General features: G+C 45.2%; 2 protein-coding genes across 4 annotated transcripts in view; one reads left to right on the forward strand and one right to left on the reverse strand.

The window, feature by feature from the left end:
- Positions 1-1,432: 1,432 nt before the first annotated feature.
- On the forward strand, positions 1,433-22,166 carry LOC115157901 (basic salivary proline-rich protein 2-like). Its single transcript, XM_029706236.1, has 3 exons — positions 1,433-1,489; positions 21,091-21,152; positions 21,496-22,166. The coding sequence occupies exons 1-3, from the start codon at positions 1,433-1,435 to the stop codon at positions 22,139-22,141; spliced, it is 765 nt and encodes a 254-aa protein (XP_029562096.1). The 3' UTR covers positions 22,142-22,166.
- The window catches only part of syde2 (synapse defective 1, Rho GTPase, homolog 2 (C. elegans)), a 73,526-nt gene continuing 66,321 nt past the window's right edge, over positions 20,784-27,988 (reverse strand). For all 3 annotated transcript variants that reach the window (XM_029707921.1, XM_029707922.1, XM_029707920.1), the window contains exon 7: positions 20,784-26,089. In XM_029707921.1, the coding sequence (XP_029563781.1) occupies positions 25,347-26,089 (743 nt within the window). In that variant the 3' untranslated portion in view covers positions 20,784-25,346. The remainder of the gene's footprint in view (positions 26,090-27,988) is intronic.

Below are 27,988 nucleotides of genomic sequence, written 5' to 3' on the forward strand. Positions count from 1 at the left end.
GCGAGACCGAGCGATAGAGGGAGAGAAAGAGAAGAGAGCACACACTGGGCCTCTGAGCGGAAATGAGATGCTGCAGTGTCGGACAGATTAAACGCCACACGGGTGACTTCACTCTCTCCATGACTCACTCACATGGACCTGTCAGAGAGAGGAGGGGTGAGAGGCATAGGGGGGTATGAGGGGGGACAGAGGCAGGCGTCCATATGGCCCCCAGGAACCAAGGGCAGGGTGACAAAGGACCCCCCATCTCCCCTCCCCTCTGTCCCCTCCTCCTTAACGCTCTCTGGGACCTGATCTGACTGGAACACCCCTCTAGCCCCCTGGAGCCACTTGTTCACTCCACGCTCCCAGGCTGGCTATGGAATGTGCTCAAACATGAAATCTCTGTGATTATAAGACAGTTATGATCAACTATAATGCAGTTATAACACTATCCCAAGATAGTTCTGAAGCCCGTTAGGGCATATTTGACTACGGCATAATATAAAAGCATAAATCGGTTGGTGATTGTAGTCTTAGAAAGTATGCATTGTTAAAGCGCAAACCCTCTCTACACAGAAAATATGGGGCGGCAGGTAGCCTAGAGCATTGGGCCAGTAATGCTGGTTCGAATCCCTGAACCGACTAGGTGAAAAATCTGCCGATGCCCCCTTGAGCAAGGCGTTTAACCCTAATTGCTCCTGTAAGTTGCGATGGATAAGAGTGTCTGCTTATTGACTAAAATGTAAATGTAATGCTGCTGTAGGCTTTTATCAAGACGGTCTCACAGAACAGCAAACAGCAACACCAGAACTCCACCACTACCCCTTTATTCATGTTGTCAGATCTTCGTCAGTTGATTTCTTCATCTAAGAGATTTCCCAAACATAAAAAGAGGAGATCTTTAACTGTGGGACGTCTGACTACAGAGGGATGCCTAGCGTAATGGGCTGCATTCTTATTTTATCACTGCTAGCCACTGCTTGAGATTTATCCTCCAAATCCTGGGAAACAATGGAAGCAGGTGCTGGGCAGGAGGCCTGTATAATTAAGCCATTGGCTGGGCATTGTGCTGGCCTGGCCCTAGCTGCTAGCTGCTCAGTGGGGGTGTGTTGGGGTGCGAGGGAAGGGTTAGGGGGTGGGGGTGGGGTGCACAGGGAGGTCTAAATCTCTCTGTGAGGGGGCACTCCACACATTTCACACATGTTCATCTGAGCTCTTAGGCACAGCTGCAGGGGCTAAAGTGTTTTCTGGAGCTCACACGCGTGACACAAACACTCTCCCGCCCGCCCGCACGCACACACAAACACACACCCGCGTTCATCTTCACACACACATACACTCACGTAATGCGTTTATCTCCACACACACACACGCACCCCTGCTTGGAGTGGATGCAAACACTAAAGCGGCAGCGTGAAATGTCACATGACATGAAGGCAAATATGAGCATATGACTGCAGAGTCAGAAGGAGGCCGCTTTGCTGCTCTGGGAGGAGGACAGCAGGAGGTAACTTAATGCCAGTGTTGCCATGGACATGTTTTCCTCGAGAGATTCTAATTTCTCACACTGCTACAGGGACTGTATGATATCAAGTGCTATGGTTGGATTCAAGAGGCCTAATCTTGGTTAGGATTATACTGGGAGGTGGACATGAAGCTAGGGTTAGGGTTAGAGTTAGGATCGGGGTTGAGACCAGGGTTAAGGTTATACTGGGAGGTGAACAACATCCTATTTTAACCCTCAACCCTAACCCTAGCTTCCATATCCCGGTTCAACCCTAACCCTAGCTTCCATATCCCAGTTCAACCCTAACCCTAGCTGCCATATCCCAGTTCAACCCTAACCCTAGCTTCCACATCCCAGTTCAACCCTAACCCTAGCTTCCACATCCCAGTTCAACCCTAACCCTAGCTTCCATATCCCGGTTCAACCCTAACCCTAGCTTCCACATCCCAGTTCAACCCTAACCCTAGCTTCCACATCCCGGTTCAACCCTAACCCTAGCTTCCATATCCCAGTTCAACCCTAACCCTAGCTTCCACATCCCGGTTCAACCCTAACCCTAACCCTAGCTTCCATATCCCGGTTCAACCCTAACCCTAGCTTCCACATCCCGGTTCAACCCTAACCCTAGCTTCCATATCCCAGTTCAACCCTAACCCTAGCTTCCATATCCCATTTCAACCCTAACCCTAGCTTCCATATCCCTGTTCAACCCTAACCCTAGCTTCCATATCCCAGTTCAACCCTAACCCTAGCTGCCATATCCCTGTTCAACCCTAACCCTAGCTTCCATATCCCGGTTCAACCCTAACCCTAGCTTCCATATCCCAGTTCAACCCTAACCCTAGCTTCCATATCCCGGTTCAACCCTAACCCTAGCTTCCATATCCCGGTTCAACCCTAACCCTAGCTTCCATATCCCGGTTCAAGCCTAACCCTAGCTGCCATATCCCTGTTCAACCCTAACCCTAGCTTCCATATCCCGGTTCAACCCTAACCCTAGCTTCCACATCCCAGTTCAACCCTAACCCTAGCTTCCATATCCCGGTTCAACCCTAACCATAGCTTCCATATCCCGGTTCAACCCTAACCATAGCTTCCATATCCCGGTTCAACCCTAACCATAGCTTCCACATCCCAGTTCAACCCTAACCCTAGCTGCCATATCCCTGTTCAACCCTAACCCTAGCTTCCATATCCCGGTTCAACCCTAACCCTAGCTTCCATATCCCTGTTCAACCCTAACCCTAGCTTCCATATCCCGGTTCAACCCTAACCCTAGCTGCCATATCCCTGTTCAACCCTAACCCTAGCTTCCATATCCCGGTTCAACCCTAACCCTAGCTTCCATATCCCGGTTCAACCCTAACCCTAGCTTCCATATCCCTGTTCAACCCTAACCCTAGCTTCCATATCCCGGTTCAACCCTAACCCTAGCTTCCATATCCCGGTTCAACCCTAACCCTAGCTTCCATATCCCGGTTCAACCCTAACCCTAACCCTAGCTTCCATATCCCAGTTCAACCCTAACCCTAGCTTCCATATCCCAGTTCAACCCTAACCATAGCTTCCATATCCCGGTTCAACCCTAACCCTAACCCTAGCTTCCATATCCCAGTTCAACCCTAACCCTAGCTTCCATATCCCGGTTCAACCCTAACCCTAGCTGCCATATCCCAGTTCAACCCTAACCCTAGCTTCCATATCCCGGTTCAACCCTAACCCTAGCTTCCATATCCCTGTTCAACCCTAACCCTAGCTTCCATATCCCGGTTCAACCCTAACCCTAGCTTCCACATCCCAGTTCAACCCTAACCCTAGCTTCCACATCCCGGTTCAACCCTAACCCTAGCTTCCATATCCCGGTTCAACCCTAACCATAGCTTCCATATCCCGGTTCAACCCTAACCATAGCTTCCACATCCCGGTTCAACCCTAACCATAGCTTCCACATCCCGGTTCAACCCTAACCCTAACCCTAGCTTCCACATCCCGGTTCAACCCTAACCCTAACCCTAGCTTCCATATCCCTGTTCAACCCTAACCCTAGCTTCCATATCCCGGTTCAACCCTAACCCTAGCTTCCATATCCCGGTTCAACCCTAACCCTAGCTTCCATATCCCTGTTCAAGCCTAACCCTAGCTTCCACATCCCAGTTCAACCCTAACCCTAGCTTCCACATCCCTGTTCAAGCCTAACCCTAGCTTCCATATCCCAGTTCAACCCTAACCCTAGCTTCCATATCCCTGTTCAACCCTAACCCTAACCCTAGCTTCCATATCCCTGTTCAACCCTAACCCTAACCCTAGCTTCCATATCCCTGTTCAAGCCTAACCCTAACCATAGCTTCCATATCCCGGTTCAACCCTAACCCTAGCTTCCATATCCCAGTTCAACCCTAACCCTAGCTTCCACATCCCAGTTCAACCCTAACCCTAGCTTCCACATCCCGGTTCAACCCTAACCATAGCTTCCACATCCCAGTTCAACCCTAACCTTAGCTTCCACATCCCGGTTCAACCCTAACCCTAGCTTCCATATCCCTGTTCAACCCTAACCCTAGCTGCTTCATAACAAATGTGGCCACACACCTAAATCGCTCAGGTTTTCTTTGAAGTCCCCTCAGGGGTGGGGGGTGAATTTCATTAGTTGACCTTTGACCCCATAACAGATCAGGTAGCCAGGGTATTGGAATGGAATGTTACCTCTTGACTCCTATAATTTTCTCAATTGAAAACTATGTTGAGTTTTGACCCAAGTCTAGTCTAGGCCTACTCTCTCCCCCCAAAAGCTGAAGACTGAGGGACATACCACAACTTGGCAATGGGAGGTATCTGAAGGTGTGTGTGTGTCTGTGTCTGTGTCTGTGTGTCAGGTGTTTGAAACTGCATATCAACATCCCCTCAAACATTTTTTTGTTTTAGAATGATCTCAGAACACTCTCCAATTCTCCAATGACTTATGGGGGGATTCTAGAATGAGTGACACCAACTTCTAAGCCCCCGCCCCCATCTATGCCGAGGAACAGGAAGCAGTCACGACAGTCTTGCCTTACAGTCCCAGTGCACTCTGGGTAGCCTGAGCTGAGATTATTTAAGTAGAACTCTGAGAGGAGACTGGGCGGTGACATCATGGCAATCGGGAATACCAATGATATCCCCCCGCTTCTTCCTCTGAGGATATAATCATCACCACAACCAAGTCCTGTATCAATAAAACCAAAGGCAAATGTAGGAGAAAATATTGAAGGTTGGTTTTGGAATGAAAGTGGATGCTTGTTGAGATCTGTCACCTGCAAATAGAAGGAGCCACAATCTCAAATGAGAGACCGAAGCTCCCCTTTCACTTTTCTGTCTCTCTCATCCCCGCCAAAGCCAACCCAGGACCTCATCCTCATCCTGTCTTCACATTGAAAGGAGATTGCGCTCTCCTGAAGAAGGGAGAGAGGGAGAGAGAGAAAGAGAGGGAGAGCAGGTGAGAGAGCAAGAAAGAGGGGGATTGAGCGAGAGAGAGCGAGAGAGAAAGAGAGGAGAGAAAAAGAGAGAGGGAGGGAGGGTGAGTGAGTGAGAGAGCGAGAAAGAGGGGGATTGAGAGAGAGAGAGAGAGGAGGGATTAGTTTAGACTGAGAGAGAAGGGGAGGCAAGGGGAGAGGAGTTACACTATATACACTACCGTTCAAAAGTTTGGGGTCACTTAGAAATGTCCTTGTTTTTGAAAGAAAAGCACATTTTTTGTCCATTAAAATAACATCAAATTGATCAAAAATACAGTGTAGATGTTGTTAATGTTGTAAATGACTATTGTAGCCGGAAACAGCTGATTTGTCATGGAATATCAACATAGGCGTACAGAGGCCCATTATCAGCAACCATCACTCCTGTGTTCCAATGGCACGTTGTGTTAGCTAATCCAAGTTTATCATTTTAAAAGGCTAATTGATAATTAGAAAAACCTTTTGCAATTATGTTAACACAGCTGAAAACTGTTGTGCTGATTTAAGAAGCAATAAAACTGTCCTTCTTTAGACTAGTTGAGTATCTGGAGCATCAGCATTTGTGGGTTCGATTACAGGCTCAAAATGGCCAGAAACAAAGAACTTTCTTCTGAAACTCGTCAGTTTATTCTTGATTTGAGAAATGAAGGCTATTCCATGCGAGAAATTGCCAAGAAACTGAAGATCTCGTACAACGCTGTGTACTACTCCCTTCACAGAACAGCGCAAACTGGCTCTAACCAGAATAGAAAGAGGAGTGGGAAGCCCCAGTGGACAACTGAGCAAGAGGACAAGTACATTAGAGTGTCTAGTTTGAGAAAAAGACACCTCACAAGTCCACAACTGGCAGCTTCATTAAATAGTACCCGCAAAACACCAGTCTTAACGCCAACAGTGATGAGGTGACTCCGGGATGCCGGCCTCCTTGGCGGAGTTGCAAAGAAAAAGCCATATCTCAGACTGGCCAATAAAAAGAAAAGATTAAGACGGGCAAAAGAATACAGACACTGGACAGAGGAACTCTGCCAAGAAAGCCAGCATCCTGGCGTCACTAGAATATCAGTCTATCAACCGTCCATGAGTAAAAGAGACTCCTTTACTGAACTAAACCCCGGTCATTCTCCCAGCATGTTGCATTACCCTTACCTACAGTGCATTCGGAAAGTATTCAGACCCCTTCCCTTTTTCACATTTTGTTAGGTTACAACCTTATTCTAAAATTGATTAAATAAATGTTTTTTCTCATCAATCTACACACAATGCCCTATAATGACAAAGTGAAAACACAAATAACTTATTTACATAAGTATTCAGACCCGTTGCTATGAGACTTGAAATTGAGCTCAGATTTGCCGAAAGGAGGGAGGGGGAGGGCCTTGTATGCATCCCGGAAGTTGGGGTAACAGTGTTACTACAGACGATATGTTGATAGAACTTTGGCAGCCTTTTCCTCAAATTTGCTTTGTTAAAATCCCCAGCTACAATAAATGCAGCCTCAAGATATATGGTTTCCAGTTTGCATAAAGTTCAGTGAAGTTCTTTGAGGGCCGTCATGGTATCCGCTTGAGGGGGGATATACATGGCCATGACTACAACCAAAGAAAATTATCTTAAGAGATAATTCGTTCTGCATTTGATTGGGATATGTTCCGGGTAGCTTCAGAGAATAACATCGACATATATACTGACAGGGTGACTGAGTTTATCAAGAAGTGTATAGGCGATGTTGTACCCACTGTGACTATTAAAACCTACTCTAACCAGAAACCGTGGATAGATGGCAGCATTCGCACAAAACTGAAAGCACGAACCACCGTATTTAACCAAGGCAAGGTGACTGGGAATATGGTTGAATACAAACAGTGTAGTTATTCCCTCTGCAAGGCAATCAAACAGGCAAAACATCAGTATAGAGACAAAGTGGAGTCGCAATTCAATGGCTCAGGCACTAGACATATATAGCAGGGTCTACAGACAGTCAAGGACTACAAAAGGAAAACCCACGGACACCAACGTGGACACCAGCAAGGACACCAACGTCTTGTTTCTGGATAAGCTAAACACCTTTGTCGTCCGCTTTGAGGATAACACAGTGCCACCGACGCGGCCCGCTACCAAGAACTGTGGGCTCTCCTTCTCCATGGCCGACGTGAGCAAGACATTTAAGGGTGTTAACCCTCGCAAGGCTGCCGGCCCAGACGGCATCCCTAGCCGCGTCCTAAAGCATGCGCAGACCAGCTGTCTGATGTGTTTACGGACATATTCAATCTCTCCCTAGCCCAGTCTGCAGGCCCCACATGCTTCAAGATGTCCACCATTGTTCCTATACCCAAGAAAGCAAAGGTAACTGAACTAAATGACTTTCGCCCCGTAGCACTCACTTATGTCATCATGAAGTGCTTTGAGAGACTAGTCAAGGATCATATCATCTCTACCTTACCTGTCACCCTAGACACACTTCAATTTCCTTACCGCCCCAATAGATCCACAGATGATACAATCGCCATCACACTGCACACTGCCCTATACCATCTGGACAAGAGGAATACCTATGTAAGAATGCTGTTCATTGACTATAGCTCAGCATTCAACACCATAGTACACTCCAAGATCATCATCAAGCTCGAGGCCCTGGGTCTGAAACCCGGCCTGTGCAACTGGGTCCTGGACTTCCTGACGGGCCGCCCCCAGGTGGTGAAGGTAGGAAACAACACCTCCACTTCGCTGATCCTCAACACTGGGTCCCCACAAGGGTACGTGCTTTGCCCCCTCCCGTACTCCCTGTTCACCCATGACTGCATGGTCAAGCACGCCTCCAACTCAATCACCAAGTTTGCAGATGACACAACAGTAGTTGGCTTGATTACCAACAATGACGAGACAGCCTACAGGGAGGAGGTGAGGGCTCTGGGAGTGTGGAGCCAGGAAAATAACCTCTCACTCAACATCAACAAAACAAAGGAGATGATCTTGGACTTCAGGAAACAGCAGAGGGAGCATCCATCCACATTGACGGGACCGCAGTGGAGAAGCTGGAAAGCTTCAAGTTCCTCGGCGTACACATCACTGATAAACTGAAATGGTCCACCCACACAAACAGTGTGGTCAAGAAGGTGTAACAGTGCCTCTTCAACCTCAGGAGGCTGAAGAAATTTGGCCTGGCACATAAAACCCTCACAGACTTTTACAGATGCACAATTGAGAGCATCCTATTAGGCTTTATCACTGTTTGGTATGGCAACTGCACCGCCCGCAAATGCAGGGCTCTCCAGAGGTTGATGCTGTCTGCCCAACGCATCACCGGGGGCAAACTACCTGCCCTCCAGGACAACTACAGCACCTGATGTCACAGGAAGGCCAAAAAGATAATCAAGGACAACAACCACCCGAGCAACTGCCTGTTCACCCCGCTATCATCCAGAAGGCGGGGTCAATACAGGTGCATCGAAGCTGGGACAGAGAGACTGAAAAACAGCTTCTATCTCAAGACCATCAAACTGTGAAATAGCCATCACTAGCACATAGAGGCTGCAGCCTCTATACATAGACTTGAAATCCCTGGCCACTTTAATAAATGGAACACTAGTCACCTTAATAATGTTAACATACCTTGCTTTACTCATCTCATATGTATATACTGTATTCTATACTATTCTACTGTATCTTAGTCTATGCCGCTCTGATGTTGCTCGTCCATATATTTATATATTCTTAATTACATTCCTTTACTTAGATTTGTGTGTATTGGGTATATGTTGTGAAATTGTTCGATATTACTTCACTGTTGATGCTAGAAACACAAGCATTTCGGTACACCTGCAATAACATTTGCTAAACATGTGTATGTGACCAATAAAATTAGATTTGATTTGAGGTGCATCCTGTTTCCATTGATCATCCTTGAGATGTTTCTTCAACTTGATTTAAGTCCAACTGTGGTAAATTCAATTGATTGGACATGATTTGGAAATGCACACACCTGTCTATATAAGGTCCCATAGTTGACAGTACATGTCAGAACAAAAACCAAGCCATGAGGTCGAAGGAATTGTCCGTAGAGCCCTGAGACAGGATCGTGTCGAGGCACAGATCTGGGCAAGGGTACCAAAACATTTATTCAGCATTGTAGGTCCCCAAGAACACAGTGGCCTCCATCATTCTCAAATGGAAGAAGTTTAGAACCACCAAGACTCTTCCTAGAGCTTCCTGCCGGCCGAACTGAGCAATCGGGGGAGAAGGCCCTTGGTCAGGGAGGTGACCAAGAACCCGATGGTCACTCTGACAGAGCTCCAGAGTTCTTCTGTGAAGATGGGAGAACCTTCCAGAAGGACAACCATCTCTGCAGCACTCCACCAATCAGGTCTTTATGGTTGAGTGGCCAGACGGAAGCCACTCCTCAGTAAAAGGCACATGACAGCCCGCTTGGAGTTTACCAAAAGGCACCTAAAGGAGTCTCAGACCATGAGAAACAAGATTCTCTGGTCTGATGAAACCAAGATTGAACTCTTTGGCCTGAATGCCAACCGTCACATCTGGAGGTAACCTGGCACCATCCCTACGGTGAAGCATCGTGGTGGCAGCATCATGCTGTGGGGATGTTTTTCCAGAGGCAGGGACTGGGAGACTAGTCAGGATTGAGGGAAAGACGAATGGAGCAAAGTACAGAGAGATCCTTGATGAAAACCTGCTCCAGAGCGCTCAGGACATCAGACTGGGGCGAAGTTTCACTTTCCAACAGGACAACAACCCTAAGCACACAGCCAAGACAACGCAGGAGTAGCTTCGGGACAAGTCTCTGAATGTCCTTGAGTGGCCAAGCCAGAGCCCGGACTTGAACCTGACCGAACATCTCTGGAGAGACCTGAAAATAGCTGTGCAGCGACACTCCCCAGCCAACCTGTCAGAGCTTGAAATGATCTGCAGAGAAGAATGGGAGAAACACCCCAAATACAGGTGTGCCAAGCTTGTAGCGTCATACCCAAGAAGACTCGAGGCTTTAATCGCTGCCAAAGATGCTTCAACAAAGTAATGTGTAAAGGGTCTGAATACTTATATTAATGTGATATTTGATTATTTATACATTTTTTATAAATTTGCAAAAAATTCCCCCAATTTTTTTTTGCTTTGTCATTATGTGTGTGTAGATTAATGAGTAAAAAACTATGTAATCAATTTTAGAATAAGACTATAACAAAAATTCAGAATACTTTCCGAATGCACAGTACATGTACATATTACCTAAATTACCTTGACTAACCTGCACCCCCGCACATTGACTTGGTACCGGTACCCCCTGTGTATAGCCTCATTATTGTTATTTTATTGTGTTACTTTATATTTATTTATTTGTATTACATTTTTTTGCAAATCTTTTCTTACTTAAAAAAAACTGCATTGTTGGGCTTGTAAGTAAGCATTTCACTGTAATTTCATGGTAAGGTCTAGATCTGTTGTATTCTGTCACATCTGCTCCTGCATCGCCCTCCACTGCTCATCCTGTGTCTCCTTGACCTGCCGCCACTCCCCCAGTACTCTCTTCCTCTCCCTCTCTCTCTCTCTGTGTGTGTGATTGTGTGAGCGGAGACAGGTGTGCTGGAGTCAGAACAGACCTCCACCAGCTGCAACCTGTTCCATAATCAAGACCTCTACAAATACTCAGCCCTGCCACTTCCACGCTGCCAGATCGTAATCTCTGCTCAGTCAGTCTACGTTTCTAGCCGTTTGTTACTATTCAGATCCTGTTGTGCCTGTTTTCCTTGCCTGATGCTGTTTTCCTCTCCGCTACATTTCTGCCCCCTCTAACTCTGGTCCCTGTCTCCAGTCCCACGCCTCGTCATCCTGCTGCTCTGTCCTGGATTCCCCACTCTGCTACTCCCTTGGATTCCCCTCCGGACCTACTTACCCTGTCTCAACCCCTCTCGCTCCAGCCTCCGCACCTGGTTTCCAGCAACCCGCCCGAGCTTCCCCTGACCTGCACTCCATCTCCCCCCTGTGTTTCAATAAATACCCTGGTGACTTCATCCCAGTCTCCTCATCTGAGTCTGCTCTTGGGTTCCGCTGTTCCACTCCCCGTAACAGTATTCGGCGTATGTGACAAATATTTGATTTGATTTATTTGTCTTTGGAACTGTTTAGGCCTGTACTAAATAAGAATCGGACTCCTGGAATAAAATGCAATCATTTTCATACAAATAGCTAGCAATAAAGTGCAGAATATATCTAAACTGATGTGTCAATGCGCATACCTTTTTTTGTAAGCAAGGCCACAAGACGAAGGACTCTTTAGGCTACTTTTAGATTGATACTTTATTCCTTTATAAATCCATAGCATTTGCTTTACAAGCGTGCTCCTTTCACTTTTTATCCATTGCCGCTTTTATCCAATTTTATAATTTTACCACAGTTATCATATTAAAGGTTCTTCGAAATACAAACTTCTGGTATGCTAATTATTTGTATGACTTGCCTAAACACAACCAATGCATCTAGGCTTACAAAGCTGTTTTATTTATTTTTTAAACAGGAGGATATATGAAATAATATTTATTTTTATATGGTGGACAGGTAGGTCTAGGATATCGGGACAGACTATTAAAGTGTGCTGTTTTCTGTTCATTTATACAGCTTTTGTGATAAGGTTGGATTAATTTGCATACAGGGAGGGACCAGGGAAGCTGGTCACAATGCAGAGGCAGTGGGCAGATAAGAGACACGTTTTATTACCATGTGTAGACACAACAAATCTCCATCAGATAGTGATCAGATCATGTTGATCAGATGACGACAATCACATGTTAATGCAAGGTGTAACCATGGCTAGAGAGAAGGTGGGAGGCCAGGGGAGTGGGGTTAATTTAGACTGAGAGAGAGCAGGGCTACTCTGCTCTACGTTGTGTGAGGCCCTAGTCACAGGATCAGAAGCACCGGTTCTCTGTTTTCATCCTCTCACCTTTTTTCACTTTCACCTCTCTCTCCTCTCCCTTTCCTCTCTTCCTTATCGTCTCCCCGTATATAACCCCCTCTCCTCTTCTTTGTTCTCCCTCTCATCACACTGCTTCTCTGTTCTCCCCCTCTCCATTCTTCACTTTCACCTCTTTCTCCCTCCTCTCTTCCAAACCTTCTCCTCTTATAACCCCTCTCCTCCTCTTTTTCCCTTCTCATCTTATCATTCTGGCCCTGAACACAGCTAGCTACCAGAGGAATCTGTCAGTGATTTGTCTACCGGCTTCAGATGAGCTGCCAAGTAACAGGGCCGCCACCGGCAGGAACAAAAGAGAAATACATCAGAAGGAAGCAGGACTTTGGGTAAAATGTGATTAATATCATCTTATTGAAGGACACCACATGTATGGAATGTCTGTCTTGGCCGGGGTTGTTTTTGAATCTAAAGGTTCCCAGCATGGAGGCTTAGCTCCAACTAGTAACTTCTATTCTAATGACTCACATTAGTTAGTATGGAATATTAAAGACCAGTTCATTTCCTTGATGCTATATCCACCAATTTTTCACATTTGTATTTTTTTATTAGAAATGATAGCTTATGGGTACCTTCATGTGTGTGTAAAATATTACTGTGTATGATATATCTTTTTTTACATTTGCAAAACGCTACTGTATATACCATTGTTTAGCTGGAATGGAATGTTCATATCCTGTATATTTGAATGTGATATGTGGTTGTCTCACCTAGCTATCTTAAGATGAATGCACTTACTGTAAGTCGCTCTGCTGAATAACTAATAACTAAGATCTCATATTATTGTATTTAATAATAAAAAATAAAAACATAAATATTGATATTACAAATGTATCATGTGTACAGTTCTTTATAAAGTATTTTGCTTTTTGTTACATTTGACAGTGTAAAACCTAGCAGTATTACCTATTTCTCTGAAAGTGAGGCGGATATATAGAATTTTGCAACAAAAAAATGGAAATATTTTAAATGAAACCATCAAGTGATTTTAAACAAAAACATGTCTGTTATTGAACAACCTCATGCCATGATTAGATAGTGAAAAAACACAATTTTTTTCATAATTTCTTTAAACAATAAAAGCTCATTTCCCCTCCATTTCTGAAAATGGATAACGTTTTGGAATTTAACTCTTCACATATTAGTCTGAATCAACATCCAGTAAGCTTCTCTGAACAATCACTGGAGACAGAGATATTTTAATACGCTCTGTTTTTCTTTGTAACTAATACTTCATCTTATTCTGAGAATACAGTATACATCACAGATCAGTGATCCTGTAAGTGAAAGTGTGTTTTTCAGGAGCTTTCTCCTCTCTTCCTGGGTAGAGAGGGTTGCTAAAGCAACACACACACTGATGCTTATCTAAGGGAGGGCGGGGAAGGGGGGTTGAAAGGGAGGTTGTGGGATGGGGAGGGAGGGGAAGGTTGAGGGGGGAGATTGAGAGGGAAGTTGAAGGACAGGGAGGGGGGGAGATTAGACGGGTGGAGTAGATCTAGTTTCACATGCTTACCATAAGAGACTCATATCTATCTATCTCTCTCTCTCTTGCTTACCGTAAGAGACTCATATCTATCTATCTCTCTCTCTCTTGCTTACCGTAAGAGACTCATATCTATCTATCTCTCTCTCTCTTGCTTACCATAAGAGACTCATATCTATCTATCTCTCTCTCTCTTGCTTACCGTAAGACACCCATATCTATCTATCTCTCTCTCTCTTGCTTACCGTAAGAGACCCATATCTATCTCTCAATTCAAGGCGCTTTATTGGCATGGGAAACATGTTAATATTGCCAAAGCGAGTGAAATAGATAATAAACAAAAGTGAAATAAACAATCAAAATTAACAGTAAACATTACACTCACAGAAGTTCCAAAATAATAAATACATATTATGTATACATACAGTGTTGTAACGATGTGCAAATGGTTAAAGTACAAAATGGAAAAATAAATAAACATAAATATGGGTTGTATTTACAATGGTGTTTGTTCTTCACTGGTTGCCCTTTTCTTGTGGCAACAGGTCACAAATCTTGCTGCTGTGATGGCACACTGTGGTATTTCACCCAGTAGATATGGGAGTTGATCAAAATCGGGTTTGATTTCAAATTCTTCGTGGATCTGTGTAATCTAAGGGAAAAAATATGTGTCTCCAATATGGTCATACATTTGGCAGGAGGGTTTTGAAGTGCAGCTCAGTTTCCACCTCATTTTGTGGGCAGTGTGCACATAGCCTGTCTTCTCTTGAGAGCCAGGTCTGCCTACGGCGGCCTTTCTCAATAGCAAGGCTATGCTCACCGAGTCTCTCTCTTTCTCTCCAATTAGAAAATGATCAAAAGTTCAGTTCAGTTCACTACAACAGACGGGCTGCTATCAAGTGGCGGCTTTTGTTGGATGACATGAAAATAGAGCTCTTCACCACACACACCAGTGGTGGGTTTGGCGTCAAAATTAGAATGCATGGGCCTCCCGAGTGGTGCAGTGGTCTTGGCACTGCATCGCAGTACTAGCTATGCCACTAGAGATTCTGGGTTTGAGTCCAGGCTCTGTCGCAGTCGGCCACGACTGGGAGACCCATGGGGCTGCGTACAATTGGCCCAGCATCGTCTGGCAGGGATGTCCTTGTCCCATCGCGTACTAGTGACTCCTGTGGCGGGCCGGGCGCAGTGCACGCTGAAACGTCTCCAGGTGTACAGTGTTTCCCACAACACATTGGTGCGGCTGGCTTCCGGGTTAAGTGGGCATTGTGTCAAGAAGCAGTGCGGCTTGGTTGAGTTGTGTTTCGGAGGATGCACGACTCTCGACCTTTGCCTCTCCTGAGTCCGTATGGGAGTTGCAGTGATGAGACAAGACTGTAACTACCAATTGGATCCCATGATATTGGAGAGAAAAAGGGGTAAAACAAGTGAATGCATAAGCAGAAAAGAACCCCATACAATATGGTGTTGGATCTTTGATGTTATGGGGCTATTAAAAGGTGAGGTATTGAAAACAGTGGTGTCAATCATTTTGATTCCTACCCTGTTAAACAAAATCTCTTTCTGAGCAATAGTATTAGTATAAAATAATCTAATTTTCCCATTTTGAGCATAAAATATAGCTCAGTATTTAAATTATTTATTTTATACAGTCATTTTTGCATATCTTTATTAAAGGTGTCAATAATTTCGGACCCCACTGTACATCTTTAAATTCTCAATGAAAAGTTGGCTCACTTTGAAAAGTTTGGAATACAGTCACCGGTGCTATACACACTGTACCCTAAAGCTTCACTAGTTCATAACAAATCATAAAAATGACACAAGAACACTAGTTTCCCTAGGCAGACGGGTTGACTCCCACAATGTATCCAATGTTCCAGCATAGGGACGGGTTTATGTGCTGAATTCCCATCACAACAAAAAAGTTACAAAACCATTTACAGCTCAAATGGCTCTGGATTGTTTGGAACTCTATGTTCACGTACTGCTGAAGGTGTTTATCATATGTTTTTTATTATTATTATTATTTGAAAGATTTTATTAATATTATTTTCAGCAGTGGCGCAACTTTGGTTTAAGAAGTGGGGGGGACATATATATATATATATATATATATATATACAGTTGAAGTCGGAAGTTTACATACACTTAGGTTGGAGTCATTAAAACTCGTTTTTTCAACCACTCCACAAATTTCTTGTTAACAAACTATAGTTTTGGCAAGTCGGTTAGGATCTACTTTGTGCAAGAGACAAGTAATTTTTCCAACAATTGTTTACAGACAATAACTTAAAATTCAATGTATGACAAATCCAGTGGGTCAGAGGTATATAAACACTGAGTTGACTGTGCCTTTAAACAGCTTGGAAAATTTGTTCCAGTCGTTCCAGTCATTGGCAGCAGAGAACTGGAAGGAAAGGCGGCCAAAGGAGGAATTGGCTTTGGGGGTGACCAGTGAGATATACCTGCTGGAGCGCGTGCTACAAGTGGGTTCTGCTATGGTGACCAGTGAGCTGAGATAAGGCGGGGCTTTACCTAGCAAAGACTTGTAGATGACCTGGAGCCAGTGGGTTTGGCGACGAGTATGAAGCGAGGACCAGCCAACGAGAGCATACAGGTCGCAGTGGTGGGTAGCATATGGTGCTTTGGTGACAAAACGGATGGCACTGTGATAGACTGCATCCAATTTGTTGAGTAGAGTGTTGGAGGCTATTTTGTAAAATACATAGCCGAAGTCGAGGATCGGTCGGATGGTCAGTTTTACAAGGGTATGTTTGGCAGCATGAGTGAAGGATGCTTTGTTGCGAAATAGGAAGCCGATTCTAGATTTAATTTTGGATTGGAGATGTTTAATGTGAGTCTGGAAGGAGAGTTTACAGTCTAACCAGACACCTAGGTATTTGTAGTTGTCCACATATTATAAGTCAGAACCGTCCAGAGTAGTGATGCTGGACGGGCGGGCAGGTGCGGGCAGCGATCGGTTGAAGAGTATGCATTTAGTTTTACTTACATTTAAGAGCAGTTCGAGGCCACGGAAGGAGAGTTGTATGACATTGAAGCTTGTTTGGAGGTTAGTTAACACAGTGTCCAAAGAAGGGCCAGAAGTATACAGAATGGTGTTGTCTGCATAGAGGTGGATCAGAGAATCACCAAGAGCAAGAGCGACATCATTGATGTATACAGAAAAGAGAGTTGGCCCAAGAATTGAACCCTGTGGCAAGGGGGTATAGAGACTGCCAGAGGTCCGGACAACAGGCCCCCCGATTTGACACACTGAACTCTGTCAGAGAAGTAGTTGGTGAACCAGGCGAGGCAATCATTTAAGAAACCAAGGCTGTTGAGTCTGCCGATAAGAATGTGGTGATTGACAGAGTCGACAGCCACAATACGGCTGCACAGTATTGTGGATTTATTTCAAGGCCTACCTTCAAACTCAGTGCCTCTTGGCTTGACATCAGGTACCACATTCATCTGTACAAACAATAGTATGCAAGTATAAACGCCATGGGACCACGCAGCCGTCATACCGCTCAGGAAGGAGACGCGTTCGGTCTCCTAGAGATGAACGTACTTTGGTGCAAAAAGTTCAAATCAATCCCAGAACAACAGCAAAGGACCTTGTGAAGATGCTGGAGGAAACAGGTACAAAAGTATCTATATCTACAGTAAAACGAGTCCTATATCGACATAACCTGAAAGGCCGCTCAGCAAGGAAGAAGCCACTGCTCCAAAACCGCCATAAAAAAGCCAGACTACGGTTTGCAACTGCACATGGGGACAAAGATCGTACTTTTTGGAGAAATGTCCTCTGATCTGTGGCTCAGTTGGTAGAGCATGGTGTTTGCAATGTCAGGGTTGTGGGTTCAATTCCCACGGGGGACCAGTAAGGATATTTTTTTTAAAGAAATGTATCTATTCACTACTGTAAGTCGCTCTGCATAAAAGCGCCTGCTAAATGACTAAAAAGTAAATGTAAATGATCTGATGAAACAAAAATAGAACTATTTGGCCTTAACGACCATCGTTATGTTTGGAGGAAAAAGGGGGAGGCTTGCAAGCCGAAGAACACCATCCCAACTGTGGCAGCATCATGTTGTGAGAATGCTTTGCTGTAGGAAGGACTGGTGCAGTTCACAAAATAGATGGCATCATGAAGATGGAAAATTATGTGGATATATTGAAGCAACATCTCAAAACATCAGTCAGGAAGTTAAAGCTTGGTTGCAAATGGTTTTTCCAAATGGACAATGACCCAAAGCATACTTCCAAAGTTGTGGCAAAATGGCTTAAGGACAATAAAGTCAAGGTATTGGAGTGGCCATCACAAAGCCCTGACCTCAATCCCATAGAACATTTGTGGGCAGAACTGAAAAAGCGTGCGCGAGCAAGGAGGCCAAAATGGGCCAAAATTCACCCAAGTTATTGTGGGAAGCTTGTGGAAGGCTACCCGAAACGTTTGACCCAAGTTAAACAATTTAAAGGCAATGCTATCAAATACTATTTGAGTGTATGTTAACTCCTGACCCACTGGGATTGTGATGAAAGAAATAAAAGCTGAAATAAATAATTCTCTCAAATATTTTTCTGACATTTCACATTCTTAAAATAAAGTGGTGATCCTAACTGACCTAAGACAGGAGATTGGTAGGGAATACTAGGATTAAATATCAGGAATTGTGAAAAACTGAGTTTAGATGTATTTGGCTAAGGTGTATGTAAACTTCCGACTTCAACTGTATATATATATATTTTTTTATCCAGCCGTATAAACACTACAAACAGCCTACCCGACTGCTCAGAGTCGTCCGCGTGGTCCGAAAGCACACCATTGCCTCGTTTTGTATCACATTCCCATGATACAAATGGGGAGGGACAAAAATACATGACAGAATGTGGGAGCAACATGTCGTCCCCCCGTCCCCAGTGAAAGTTGCGCCCCTGATATTCACAACAAGCTCTCACATCAGAATTAGATGTTCATCCATGTTTCTCAAACGTCAAATTTCACAGTCGTTTCGAACGTCAAATTTCTAGGTGTTTAAAGTTAAGTCTAGGCATCAACGCCGCATTTTTAAGGTTAGGGTTATATTTAGCCATTAACTCCTTAAGGTTAGGGATTAACTCCGAATGGTTAAGGTAAGGGTTAAGATTTGGGATAGGCTTAAAAAATTACAATTAAATGTTTCTGTTGCTGGATTCGAATATGCAACCTTTTGCTCATGCTTACGTCCATGTGCTATCCCCATCCACAATATTCTAGCAAAACTAAAACCTACTTGAATGTAACAGCGCTCACTGTTGCCCCTAGTGGCCGGTTTTCACATCATCTCCCAACATCCTCAGACATGGATGGACATCTAATATCGACTTCTATCATTGGTGACCTGGCTGTATTTTCAAACAAGACAAAACAAAACATACAAATACAAAAGATAACATACTGACGCACAAAAACATCAACATCACTCCTGCCCAGACCCACCTGTTCTATCTCCAGTGCCTGCACTGCTCTTCGTCGCCCATGCTCTTTCAATATTTACATAATGAAGCATATGTTTTTTCTATTGTCTTAACAATGGAGGATTGGTTGATTTCCAGTTTTTAAGTATACGTTTTTTCAAGATAACTGAAGAGAAGAGTATCGTTCAACACATTGGGTATCTCACTGCCCCCTCATATGACATGTCTTGAAATATGCGGACAGACGGATTAACAACTTTCTAACTCCGCCCATAATTTTTGAACTTCATAGCATTCCCAGAAGGCATGGATCATTGACTCATTGTTAGTCTTACACTTAAGACATGACTCTCTGTTGTGCTGTAGAATTTATTCATTTTGTCTCTTGTATAATAAATTCTATACATGGGATTAAGCGTACATTTTTGTTACCAGTAATTTTGTTAGCTATGCTCCAACATTCCCTCCATCTTGTGCCAATATCAGTTATTTTTAAGTTTTGGTTCAAATAGTTTATATATTTTTTTTTTTCTAAGAGGTTGTCAGTTGGATCAGTTCTCTGCAAGGTTTTGTATATTTTACCTATCAAATGAGTATCCTTTTCTGACTCAAATATGATTCCCTCAAGATTGCTTTAATGTCCAAAAGATTTCAAATCAAAACTTTTAATTTGCATGTATTTTTAAATATCTACATTGGTCTTTTTAATTCTGTCATGGAACTTAATGTATCTCCTAAAACCAATTATTTTACGGTTCCTATGCTTTTAGTTTTCCATGTGGACCAAATTATCGGTGTATTCTGAAACACGATCCAAGGATTGTTCCATAAGGTAGTGTTTTTTAGGAGTGATATTGGTTCTTGTAAAATCCGTTTCATTTTATTCCATATTGTTATGAGGTTCTTAACTATGAAGTTGTTAATGTTCTTAGCTTAATCTTTTGAAAACAAACACCTAAAAAGATTCTGAGGATGAGCATCTCCAATATGTACCCATTGTTCCTCTTTAGTGCGTTTAACTATATGTCTCAAGTAAAAGCCTTGGGGGGCGAGTTGATACAATTCCAAGTCTGGAAGGTTAAACCCACCTCAGACTTAGGAAGACGTTAAACTTTCCTTTTTATTCCATGAGTTTTATTTGCCCATATAAAGTCTGTTATGGAAGAGTATACTTTTTTAAAGAATGTCTTCAGTGGGGTAATTGGTATTACTGAGAGTAAAAAGAAAGAAAGGTAGTAGGCTACTCCACAGAGTTAAAATGATGAGGGCTGTCGTTTTGGAATGTCCCCGAAGCTGTGCCAAGCACTGGGAGATTCCCACATCCTAAAAATATTCCCCAAACTCTGCAGAGCCAGGAACACTTACCATCTTTCCTGTCTTTTGTTGCTTTGCTCCAACTTTTCCATAGCAAAGATAGATTAATCCTAACACCTTGGAAATCCATATTTGAACCCTAATACCTTTAAAATCCATATTTGAACCCTAATACCTTGCAAAGCCTTATTTGAACCCTAATACATTTCAAAGCCTTATTTGAACCCTAATACCTTTCAAAGCCTTATTTGAACCCTAATACCTTGGAAACCCTTATTTGAAATCACTTCTAACTTAAAGGCAGGAAGTCAAAGCACAGTAGCAGATTCTGAAAGCAACATCAGTAGAAACCAAGACCCAATAAATAACTGACTGTTAATGACTGTTAATGTTACGACATTTTAATACTGGTCTAAAGGGAATAGCACAAAGACATATAACAGACATTACATCTCAAAATGGGATGCTTTGAGTGTTTCACTTTACTCTCATCCACAGGCCAATGATTTGGCAGCAGAACATGGTTGAATCAACTTGACAAAATGTAATAACCAGAAAGACGCAAGGCCATGTGAAATATATACTTTAATATGACCATACATTTCTCAAGATCAGTACAAAGTATTATTCTATTTAGTGATGCTTTCATCATTGCTTTCTGTTTCCAAGACATACATACAAACAAGACAGAGATGAAACAAAACAGCTGTTACAGAAACACGTTGACCATATGACACCTACTGTACACACAAACAACGATGTGCACATGCTCAGACACAATGTGGACATGTGACACACTGATTAAGAGAGGAAGGAGGGAGGGGGTTAGAGAAAGAGAGAAGAGGGAGGAATGCATTGATAGATACAGTGCTAGGCCAGGCCTGGAGGAGAGGAAACAGGGCCAGGCCAGGCCCGGAGGAGAGGAACCAGGGCCAGGCCCGGAGGAGAGGAACCAGGGCCAGACCCGGAGGAGAGGAACAAGGGCCAGATCCGGAGGAGAGGAACAAGGGCCAGGCCTGGAGGAGAGGAAACAGGGCCAGGCCAGGCCCGGAGGAGAGGAACCAGGGCCAGACCCGGAGGAGAGGAACCAGGGCCAGACCCGGAGGAGAGGAACAAGGGCCAGATCCGGAGGAGAGGAACAAGGGCCAGATCCGGAGGAGAGGAACAAGGGCCAGATCCGGAGGAGAGGAACAAGGGCCAGACCCGGAGGAGAGGAACAAGGGCCAGATCCGGAGGAGAGGAACAAGGGCCAGGCCTGGAGGAGAGGAAACAGGGCCAGGCCCGGAGGAGAGGAACCAGGGCCAGACCCGGAGGAGAGGAACAAGGGCCAGATCCGGAGGAGAGGAACCAGGGCCAGACCCGGAGGAGAGGAACAAGGGCCAGATCCGGAGGAGAGGAACAAGGGCCAGATCCGGAGGAGAGGAACAAGGGCCAGATCCGGAGGAGAGGAACAAGGGCCAGATCCGGAGGAGAGGAACAAGGGCCAGATCCGGAGGAGAGGAACCAGGGCCAGATCCGGAGGAGAGGAACAAGGGCCAGATCCGGAGGAGAGGAACAAGGGCCAGATCCGGAGGAGAGGAACAAGGGCCAGATCCGGAGGAGAGGAACAAGGGCCAGACCCGGAGGAGAGGAACAAGGGCCAGATCCGGAGGAGAGGAACAAGGGCCAGATCCGGAGGAGAGGAACCAGGGCCAGATCCGGAGGAGAGGAACAAGGGCCAGATCCGGAGGAGAGGAACAAGGGCCAGATCCGGAGGAGAGGAACAAGGGCCAGATCCGGAGGAGAGGAACAAGGGCCAGATCCGGAGGAGAGGAACAAGGGCCAGATCCGGAGGAGAGGAAACAGGGCCAGATCCGGAGGAGAGGAACAAGGGCCAGGCCAGAACCAGAAAAACATCCTTATATAATGAAAGCTTCACTGGATAGTTTCCCATCAACATAGGAAACTACTGCACTGCAGTGCAATCGCCTTAGGGACTAGCTAGCTGAATGATTTTCCTTTCTTTTAGTCTTTCAATGAAATGTTCTTTTGAACCTGGTTGTTAGTCTGTGTGAGCAGCTGTCAAAGGGATGACAAAAAGTGGGATAGGAACAAATAGAAAAGAATCTCCATGTACACATAAATATGATACGATAACCTCAGGTGGGAAATATACTCCTTTAAGTCAGTAATAAAGCTTTTGACCATGCAACAATGTTCATCAGTACCTTTTAAACACAACTATGAACACAGATTAGACCAACCGGCGACAAAAACAGATGCCAAATATGTACAAAAAAATATAACAAAAATAACAATATTTCTCTTTCTGCAAGAACGTATTTCTATGTGATATATATTACAGCTTAAGTTGTACCATTAGTCCAGCACGTTTAAGATGTGTACAGGTAGCTTAAGTGGGAGGAAACAAATATAGACGGGTTAGGTGACAATGTCACGAAAACCATGCACGCATTTCAATGGGGCAGAAGGCCATGTGTTGTTGTGGTCCTGGATGGCCAGATAGCTAGCAACAATGACAAGAAGCTGCCATGTGGGGAATTGTAGGTGGCTCGTTTCTGCTCGTTTTATCTTGTTCTTGATACCATGTCTTGTTTTGACTGATGTCACGTCTATGCTAATATGGCAAATATTCTCTAGCTAACTAACCAACTGTAACAATGTATTTGAGAGACAAGTGCTCATTGTGCAAATGTATTTGTTTTCAATGAACATCAGAAACAAAATATAGTTGACATGTTATCAACAGTCTAAGCCAAACCCGTCTGTTTTACCCCATAGTTGCACATGTGTTGGTTTTGTTGCTTAACAACCAACCCGTCTATATAGTCTATCATGGGTCAACACTACAAGGTTATGGAGAGCATTTAAATATGCCTGTATGGAAATATATATATAAGCTGTAAAAAATAATATATATACTCCAAATACATTTATATATACATAAATATGTTAAATACTGATCATTCTGAATCCCTGGATTTCTGAAAACGTGCCTTTATCTATTTAGGTAGTGGACTCCTGTGTCGTACTAGCCAGAGCCCTCTCCACACAGTAACTGTTTCTATGAAACACGTGAACGGCTGTTCTGCAGGCAGTATGTACCGTACGGAAGTTTCCCATGTTTGACTTTATCCTCTTTAAACCCGCAGGTGATCACTGTCTGTCTAGATCATGGGTCTGAAACTCATTCCATGGAGGGCCTAGTGTCTGCAGGTTTTTCCATTTCAATTAAGCCCTAGACAACCAGGTGTAGGGAGTTCCTTAGTAATTCATTACCTTAATTAATCAATTAAGCACAAGGGAGGAGCGAAAACCCGCAGACACTGGGCCCTCCGTGGAATGAGTTTGATACGTGTGGTCTTGATCAGGGTTTCTGGGGAACCCCTGGGTGCACATTAAGACCAAACCCTGGTCTAGATCATGTGGGATGTTGGGGAAGAAGGGCTAAAATAAAACCAGATATGAATGGTTTTCACCCATGTCATATTCACTTAATTTTTCAAATACATGACATCACATTAGTTATTTTTTCTATCTCTGTTTGTTGCTACAGATTAGCTGCTCTGTTCTAGCAGGTAGAGAGAAACACGTATCATCGATTGTCTCCTTGTTTATGTGTTTCTTCATGGTATTGGAGCAGGTATGTATGTGACTGTATGATACGTTTGTACTCGTACCCGAGGAGGAGGAGGGTTCAGAGGGCAAGCCCCCTCCCTGGTTCTCCTCCCAGTCCATAGCCAGCTATACTGCATGTACCATATACCTAAATGACTTGCACTATACACTAAAGCCTGCCTCATAAGTGCATTGCTGTACGTCATAATGTTTCGTACCTCAATAGAAAAGCTCTCCCCTGCCTTAAAGTCCCACCTTCACACAATTAAGGCACCGTTTACACCCCTGGGGGTCAATGGGTTCTTCTAATAAGAAGAGAAGCAACAACAACAACAACCGGATAAGAACAACAGAACATGAGCGACATGTAAAAACAAGTCATCAAAAGCAAAACATTAATGAAACATCAAATAATGTCTTGTGGGTAGGTGTTAAATGAAGTGTCCAGCCAATCACGCACCAGAGTTCTAAACACCAGAGTTCTGCAGGGGCGCACGACACGACACGGGTGCACGTGCCACTGAGTCGTCTTTATTAAGAGTCACCACGGCAACCCTGGAGCCCAATTCCTGAACCCCAACAACTCTCCAGTCTCGAAGCCTTTAGAATTAGCTAAGCCTTTTCCATCATCGGGGGCTGTGTGTTTGAGTCAGTAGCCTGTTGGGCTGTGTGTGTTTGAGTCAGCAGCCTGTTGGGGCTGTGTGTGTTGAGTCAGTAGCCTGTTGGGCTGTGTGTGTTTGAGTCAGCAGCCTGTTGGGGCTGTGTGTGTTGAGTCAGCAGCCTGTAACGGCTGTGTGTTTGAGTCAGTAGCCTGTAGGGCAGTGTGTGTTGAGTCAGCAGCCTGTAACGGCTGTGTGTTTGAGTCAGTAGCCTGTTGGGCTGTGTGTGTTTGAGTCAGCAGCCTGTTGGGGCTGTGTGTGTTGAGTCAGCAGCCTGTTGGGCTGTGTGTGTTTGAGTCAGCAGCCTGTTGGGCTGTGTGTGTTGAGTCAGTAGCCTGTAACGGCTGTGTGTTTGAGTCAGTAGCCTGTTGGGCTGTGTGTTTGAGTCAGTAGCCTGTTGGGCTGTGTGTTTGAGTCAGTAGCCTGTTGGGCTGTGTGTTTGAGTCAGTAGCCTGTTGGGCTGTGTGTTGAGTCAGTAGCCTGCTGGGCTGTGTGTTTGAGTCAGTAGCCTGTTGGGCTGTGTGTTTGAGTCAGTAGCCTGTTGGGCTGTGTGTTTGGGTCAGTAGCCTGTTGGGCTGTGTGTTTGAGTCAGTAGCCTGTTGGGCTGTGTGTTTGGGTCAGTAGCCTGTTGGGCTGTGTGTGTTGAGTCAGTAGCCTGTTGGGCTGTGTGTTTGAGTCAGTAGCCTGTTGGGCTGTGTGTTTGGGTCAGTAGCCTGTTGGTCTGTGTGTTGAGTCAGTAGCCTGCTGGGCTGTGTGTTTGGGTCAGTAGCCTGTTGGGCTGTGTGTGTTGAGTCAGTAGCCTGCTGGGCTGTGTGTTTGAGTCAGTAGCCTGTGGGGCTGAATGCGTGTTGAGTCAGTAGCTAACTTTGAGATTGTTCTTGTTGAGCTCTCTCTCCAGGTTGCCTATGAGCGTGTCGATGCTCTCCTGCAGGTCTCGCAGGTTGACCCTGTTGCTGAGAACGGGGCTGATGTCCTGGATCTTCATGTAAGCCTGGTATGTGTGCTCTTTGGGGTTGTGGAGGGGCAGGATGCGCTCATCATCATCATCATCATCATCATCACACGCCCTATCGTCTGACGGCTGATCGCCACTGGAGACATCGCTCTCCTCCACTCTCTCCTCCTCTGCTTCTCTCTCCTCTTCCTCCTTCTCTACAGGTCCCTCCATCACCTCCTGGAGTAGTGGGGGTCCCTGTTTTGCTGTAGGTGGCTCTGCCTGTCCTTCCTCCTGTCCCCTGTCCAGTAATCCTTCCTGTCTCAGCTCCTCTCCCCCCTCCTTCCCCCTGTCCTCTCCTTCCTGTCCCTCCTCAGTGACCTCCATATCCTCAGAAGGAACATCATCATAGTCATTTTCCTCCTGGGGCAGAGGAGGGGGGAAGTAGCGCTCTCCACAGCGGCTCCAGTCACCGGCATAACGGTTGCTAGGGCTGTCCAGTCGGCCCGGCCTAGGTCGCAGCACCCCGGCCATCTCTGCATCACTCAAGTTCAGCACCTGGGGACGCTCCTTCCTCCGACGCAGGGGTGGAGCAGCAGGCTGGTCGGCTGGGCCGGGGTGCTCCAGGATGGGGGATGAGGTCTTGCCATGTGGGTCCACCACTTTAAGGAGAGATGGAAAGACATAGGAGAGAGAAAGAAAGAGTTAAAGAGGAAGCAGGAAGTTATTCAGTCAACGCCATAGTCCTAGCTCTGTTAACTCCTGGTGTATGGCACAACATCTCCAAGCATTGTTGGTGCAAACCAGTTATTCAAATCAAAAATATTATAATTTTCATTCAAGCACACTGTATACACAAGGTCCTCCTGGAGTACAGTCACGGTCTAAAGGTGGTATTTCAGACATTAACCCATGCCATGCTGCATAGAAATATGCCAAAGCCTCTCCAATACACTCTACTACTTCACTTCTACAGCTGTACTTTTTACCTAGTCTTCAAATGTCTGTGAACTGACCTAACACACAGACCTTCTGTGGGGTGAAGAAGGGCTAGGAAGGAATCACATGATATGAGCATGTCTGAGCTAAGGAGAAGAACAGAACACTGAGCACTCCAACACTCCAGCCACCACAGCCCAGTTACCTGTCTGTCTCTCTGTGTTCCTGCTACACGGTGTCCCCCACAGTACACCTTTACATACCTCCTACTGTCAGTGGCGGAATAAAACAAAACAAAACAAACAAAAAACATTTCAGAGGTAAAACTGACATGTCCACTCACTGCAACAAAAAGCAACCAGTCAAGCAGCCAGTTGACATGAAAGACCTTGAAACTCGACTTTACTGTGACAGCTATTTCATGCTGAAGAAGGTAGAAAGTAAAGTACACAAGCCCCACAGTGGTACAGCAAAGCCAACAGCTGATTTTGATATCATACTGTATGAATGCTTTCAATGAGACCCCCCTACTGTAACGCCGGCGCGGTGTGCCGAGTCTTTCGACAAAAACGTCTGTAGAGTCCGGATGGTTTGACTTATTAAAAGCTGAGACTCCCACGAACACGGATATGTAACATGTTTTGCTCTATGACTTCACAAGCTACACAAGAGTTGTTAGAAGGTATGGGATTATTCTACATAGGAAGTCCCAGGACGAAGTGCCTATAATACTGTAATAAGCTCACATAGTTGCTGTCTCAAACTCCAAACTGTTGTCTGTTATTTCCCAGTGAGCAAACAATTTCTGTACTTACATTCATATAAATTCATTTTTTATCAGGTTTTTGCTTTGGTGGACCTTCGTTTTTGTATTGACATTTGTTAATAAAACGAATGAATGCATTTGTTTATATCAAATGTCCCTGACCAGTTAAAAATATCCAGAGCCTCACACTCCCCTCCCCTCCCCTCTCCTCTCCTCCCCCCTCCCCTCCCCTCCCCTCTCCTCTCCTCCCCTCCCCTCCCCTCTCCTCTCCTCTCCTCTCCTCTCCTCCCCCCTCCCCTCCCCTCTCCCCTCCCCTCCCCTCTCCTTTCCTCCCCTCTCCCCTCCCCTCCCCCTCTCCTCTCCTCCCCCTCCCCTCTCCTCTCCTCCCCTCTCCCCTCCCCCTCCTCTCCTCCCCTCTCCTCCCCTCCCCTCTCCTCCCCTCTCCTCCCCTCCCCTCCCCTCTCCTCCCCTCCCCTCCCCTCTCCCCTCCCCTCTCCTCTCCTCCCCTCTCCTCTCCTCCCCTCCCCTCCCCGCTCCTCTCCTCTCCTCTCTCCTCCCCACCACTCTGCCATCCCTGACCACCTGCTCTCTGCCCAAACACACATGCCCGCAAGCACACATGTGCGCACACACACAACACACATAAGCACGGCCACACACTCACCAGAAAAGCACAGCGGTCACCAAGGCCAATGAGTCACACGCACACTTTCACCTCCTTATGAAATTCACCAAATACCAAGGCCAAGCAGTCACATACAGACACATATCTGCCCACACACACACCGTTCATTAACACCCTCCTCCCCCATTGAAAACATAGCAAGTACAGAGGACAAGCCAACTCTCCCAATCA

This window comes from Salmo trutta, chromosome 22 (assembly GCF_901001165.1).
Source record: "Salmo trutta chromosome 22, fSalTru1.1, whole genome shotgun sequence".
NCBI lineage: Eukaryota > Metazoa > Chordata > Actinopteri > Salmoniformes > Salmonidae > Salmo > Salmo trutta.

What these genes read in the sequence shown, in the direction of transcription:
- LOC115157901 (XM_029706236.1), top strand. Translation starts at nt 1,433, where the DNA reads ATGACTGCAGAGTCAGAAGGAGGCCGCTTTGCTGCTCTGGGAGGAGGA. An exon ending in TGGGAGGAGGACAGCAGGAG is followed by an intron (nt 1,490 to 21,090) that starts GTAACTTAATGC and finishes ATACAGTGCTAG; the next exon opens with GCCAGGCCTGGAGGAGAGGA. An exon ending in AGGAGAGGAACCAGGGCCAG is followed by an intron (nt 21,153 to 21,495) that starts GCCCGGAGGAGA and finishes AAACAGGGCCAG; the next exon opens with GCCCGGAGGAGAGGAACCAG.